General features: G+C 36.8%; 1 protein-coding gene across 1 annotated transcript; it reads left to right on the forward strand.

Annotated features, from left to right (window-relative positions):
• Window positions 1-1,054: 1,054 nt before the first annotated feature.
• LOC103521992 (nudC domain-containing protein 3) lies at window positions 1,055-4,317 on the forward strand (the record flags this gene model as incomplete). The annotated part of the gene is given in 5 exon segments (XM_008487099.3): window positions 1,055-1,323; window positions 2,491-2,619; window positions 2,901-3,069; window positions 3,215-3,382; window positions 4,129-4,317. Coding segments are annotated over 5 exon segments (765 nt in total), but the record flags the coding sequence as incomplete, so codon positions are not given.
• Between the last annotated feature and the right edge of the window lie 284 nt (window positions 4,318-4,601).

Raw genomic sequence — 4,601 nt, forward strand, 5'->3', positions numbered from 1 at the left:
ACCCTTAAGGTCTCATTTTAAAGAAATCCCTTTAGCCTAACGCCGAGATTGCTGAGTTACCTTTTTTTTAAAAAAAAAGTTACCTGAGTTACCTTTAGAGAAAAAGTTAGATGTAAAAGGACCATTCATTTGTATGAACGCCCGATACCTGCCTCGGTGGTGTAGTGGTCAAGGCGCTCGCCTGGTAAACAGGAGGGCGTGGGTTCAATCCCAGCCGAGGTATGGAATTTTATCCTCAATATAATTTGAGAATTTGACCACAATAATAGTAGTAGCCTACTGCTGGAGTAAAGGGACTTATCAGTCCTATGCGAGCAGTAAAAATAAGCACTATTACAGTCAGCACACACGATTGGATGTAAGGCTCGAATCAAGCTTACAAATTCACCTGTGTAAGTTGGATGACATTTTTACTGTTGTTTAAGTACCCACCTATCTAGGTACCTGCCGACCTAAAAAATTTTTGTATAAAATTATGTAGGTACCTAACGTTTTTAATTCTTTAGGTTAATTTTATTTTTTATTATCTACTTACTTTGTAATATATTTTGATACCTACTTACCTATACTCATGTTTTTTATTTTATTTATTCCTTTTCTAGGTATCTACCAGTTTCTACAGGTACATAATTAATTATCATCAAATTTGTTGTGTAGGCAGAGGATTTTTTTTTAGGAAAAGCATTTAAGCATCGGGTGAAACGAAAAAAAAACCTCTTAGGTAAATCGCAAGAAAAATAAAAAACCTCTTGACTTCAACTTGACAAGTTTGACAACACTGTATGAGTAAGTTTCCTTTTTTTCCGCTAAAGAAAAGACAGCGCTGCAGTAGCAAACGGAGACAAGCGGGAAACTTTTGAATTTTTAACAAACCGATTTTTCACAATCCAGGGCAGAGAGCAGCCAAAAAGGAAAAATATTTTGAACTTTAATAAATTTGATTGATCCATATTTCACTCTATTTTCCAAATTTTGCACACAGTAGAAAGTTATTTTGCAGTCACATTCGCCTACACCAAAGGACTATCTGAAATCATTTTGTACACTTTCCAGAGCAGCCAAAAAGGAAAAATATTTTGGACTTTAATAAATTTGATTGATCCATATTTCACTCCATTTTCCAAATTTTGCACACAGTAGAAAGTTATTTTGCAGTCACATTCGCCTACACCAAAGGACTATCTGAAATCATTTTGTACACTTGAAATTAACAATGGAAGAATCTGAAGACAGCATGTATGATGAGTTCTTGATGAACATCCTCTGTAAAGAACAAAGCATACCCAAGTTCTTGAGTGTTATTTTTGGATTCCTCTACAGAAGGTAAGTATGTACTCGAAGAATTCACTTACCTGTAGGTACTTAAGATTGTTTTGCAAGTCCTTTTACATAAGCAGGTACCTACCTAGGTATTTCTAGGAAAGAAATTTCAGTTTTGGGTACAAAGAAAGCTTATGGTTAAAGCTAGCCAGAATTGGACAGTAGCATATGAAGTGCAGCCTCCTATCCCCCATCAGCCACATGCCACTATCACCCAATAAGTATCAGAGCACCTGGTTAAATCAAACCAAATTCAAAAGATTAAATCAAATTCTTTTTCCCTTTCTTACAGGACCGATTTGTTTGTGGAGCAGCCAACCCCCGGGCACAAGTTTGGATATCCTCCTGGACAATGTGAGAAGTTGATATACGATAGCATGAAATACTTCCTATTCACTTACCTGTAGGTTAGATTGTTTTGCTTGGTTGTTTTGCAAGTCCTTTTACATAAGCAGGTACCTAGGTACCTATTTCTAGGGAAGAAATTTCAGTTTTGGGTAATTATGCAGAAGTCACGTCCATGGAAAAGAAAAGCTCCTTTTTGTATTTAACCTAACCCTATAATAACACTAATCACTGCCCTAATTGTGAAAACTCCTTCTTGTGTTTAACCTAACCCTATAATAACACGGTAATTATGCAGAAGTCACGTCCATGGAAAAGAAAAGCTCCTTTTTGTATTTAACCTAACCCTGTATGTAATATTTTCGGACTGGTTCAACACTTCAGCCAGTTCGATTTGATATTCGAAGATTCATTCTCCATCTGAATTTGATTTTGAATTGAGAAATAAATTTGCTCCGATTTTGCATCTGATTTGTCTTCTAAATATTATACCCTATAATAGCACTAATCACTGCCCTAATTGTGAAAACTCCTTCTTGTGTTTAACCTAACCCTATAATAACACTGGTCACTGCTTGTTTGTGCCAGTTCCTTTGATAACAATATTCCACGGACGTGACTTCTGCACAAGTACCCAGTCAGTTTTGAGTACAAAGAAAGCTTATGGTTAAAGCTAGCCAGAATTGGACAGTAGCATATTATGAAGTGTAGTCTCCTATTCCCCATCAGCCACTTGCCACTATCACCCAATAAGTATCAGAGCACCTGGTTAAATCAAACCAAATTCAAAAGGTTAAATCAAATCCTTTTTCCCTTTCCTTACAGGACTGATTTATTTGTGGAGCAGCCAACCCCCGGGCACAAGTTTGGATATCCTCCTGGACAATGTGAGAAGTTGATATACGATAGCATGAAATACTTCCAGAACAAAGCTATTGAGAGAAACAAACAAGGGTATGTTGAACATGGACTATAATTTTTTGAGTACAGATAGATTTTTTTTATGATTATGTCAAGTCCTACAAAAGAGTTTTTGGTACCTAATTATTCAGAAGCCATAACAAGAAAAAAAAAAGCCCCTCCTTTTTTTGTTGAACCTAACCCTATAATAACACTGGTCATTGCTAATTTGTGACAGCTCCTTTTTGTAGCAACTTTTAATTTTTTGTCTGAACTAGGTAATATGAAAAAAAAAAAAAATCCAATTTTTATTATTTTTTCTTGAAAATTTTCAGACAAGACATGCAATTATTTGACCAAGTTGTTGAAAACGAAGAGGTTGTCATGGACAACGAGGAAATCATAGATTCAAAGCAAGAAACCAAGGCAGCAAGTCAAGGCATAAGAGATGTTGTGATTTCAAAAGAATCGGAAATTCCTGATGCTATGTCCTCTCATACAACTGCATCACACCTAAGCCTCAGATCGGGCTTTTTGTGTATGGAGTTAAGCTTTACTTCATACTTGCAATATTACTTAAGTAGGTATCAGTTTTAAAATATGGTACATCCGTACATACCTACGAATTCTCCCTACTTCCTTATTTCAGGTGCGTGTCAGTGAAAATGTCCTAAAGAGCAACCAGATCAGTGTCAGTGTAACAGCGACCACAATTAATGTCTTGGTAGATGGTAACAAGCTACTGAGTGGAGATTTTGCACATAGTGTAAGGAAAGATGAAACGGTGTGGACACTTACCCCTGGCAAATATGTTCAGGTGAGAACACAGCCCTTGTAGATAATAATAAAATGTTGAACTTACAATAAGCCAAGGTGCTGAGATTCAAGTCCCAGTGAAATCATTAAAAGAAAATGGTAATTTTTCAGACTTTGAAAATTTAGAAAAAATCTGTTGTGAACACCTACTAAACTTTTTATTAAATTACTATTAAATTTTATTAAATTACAGTATTAAAAATACATTAGGTAGGGTGAAAATCGAAGATTTAAGGTATTGGAAAAAAGGGGGAGTTGCATTTATTTTGCTTGGGATTTTAACTTGATTTTGTGCCCCTGATGGCCAGGGCCGCAATCTGATTGGTTGATTTCAAACTTTTCAACCAATCAGATTGTTTCATTTAATAATTAAACTTAAATTTTAAAATGCTATATTTTAAAAAGGCGGACGGAGGACAAACGTCCTACACATTGCACATCAACTGAATTTTACAAAAATTGCATTGATGCTTTTTAAAATTCGAGACCTGACGTCCTCTTCTCAACGGAAAACGATAAATTACGTAACTTTGGTTTTTGAGGCCGAAACTTCAAAAAGGCGGACATTTTGCTATATTTTAAAAAGGCGGGCGGACGGAGGACAAACGTATAAAAAGGAGGACATGTCTGCCGAAAAGCGGACGTCTGGTAAGCCTAATTGCAGAACTAAATTCAAAACTTGGCGGGGCGGAGCGCTACCGCGCTCCTTAATTCAGATTGTAAGTCCATAATGTTTCTCCTTTTCAGATTCAGCTGGAGAAAGCCAAGGAAGCATGGTGGGACCAGCTGATCAAATCTGAACCCAAGATCAACCTGCAAGCTATTGATTCCACACGGCCCTTCTCCGAACTCCCTCAGGAAGAACAGATGAAGGTCAACGAACTCATCTGGAATGACTACCAGAAAGCTAAAGGTCTGCCCACATCTGAACAAATGGTGAGTTTCGTACTCAAAAAGTCCTGTCCAAGGTGTACACAAAAAGTCCTGTCCAAGGCGTACTCAAAAAGTCCTGTCCAAGGTGTACACAAAAAGTCCTGTTTACACATTGCACATCGACTGAATTTTACAAAAAATGCATTTATGCTTTTTAAAATTCGAGACCTGACGTCCTCTTCTCAACGGAAAACGATAAATTACGTAACTTGGGTTTTTGAGGCCGAAACTTCAAAAAGGCGGACATTTTGCTATATTTTAAAAAGGCGGGCGGACGGAGGACAAAC

The sequence above is a fragment of the Diaphorina citri genome, unplaced genomic scaffold (assembly GCF_000475195.1).
Source record: "Diaphorina citri unplaced genomic scaffold, Diaci psyllid genome assembly version 1.1 scaffold6518, whole genome shotgun sequence".
NCBI lineage: Eukaryota > Metazoa > Arthropoda > Insecta > Hemiptera > Psyllidae > Diaphorina > Diaphorina citri.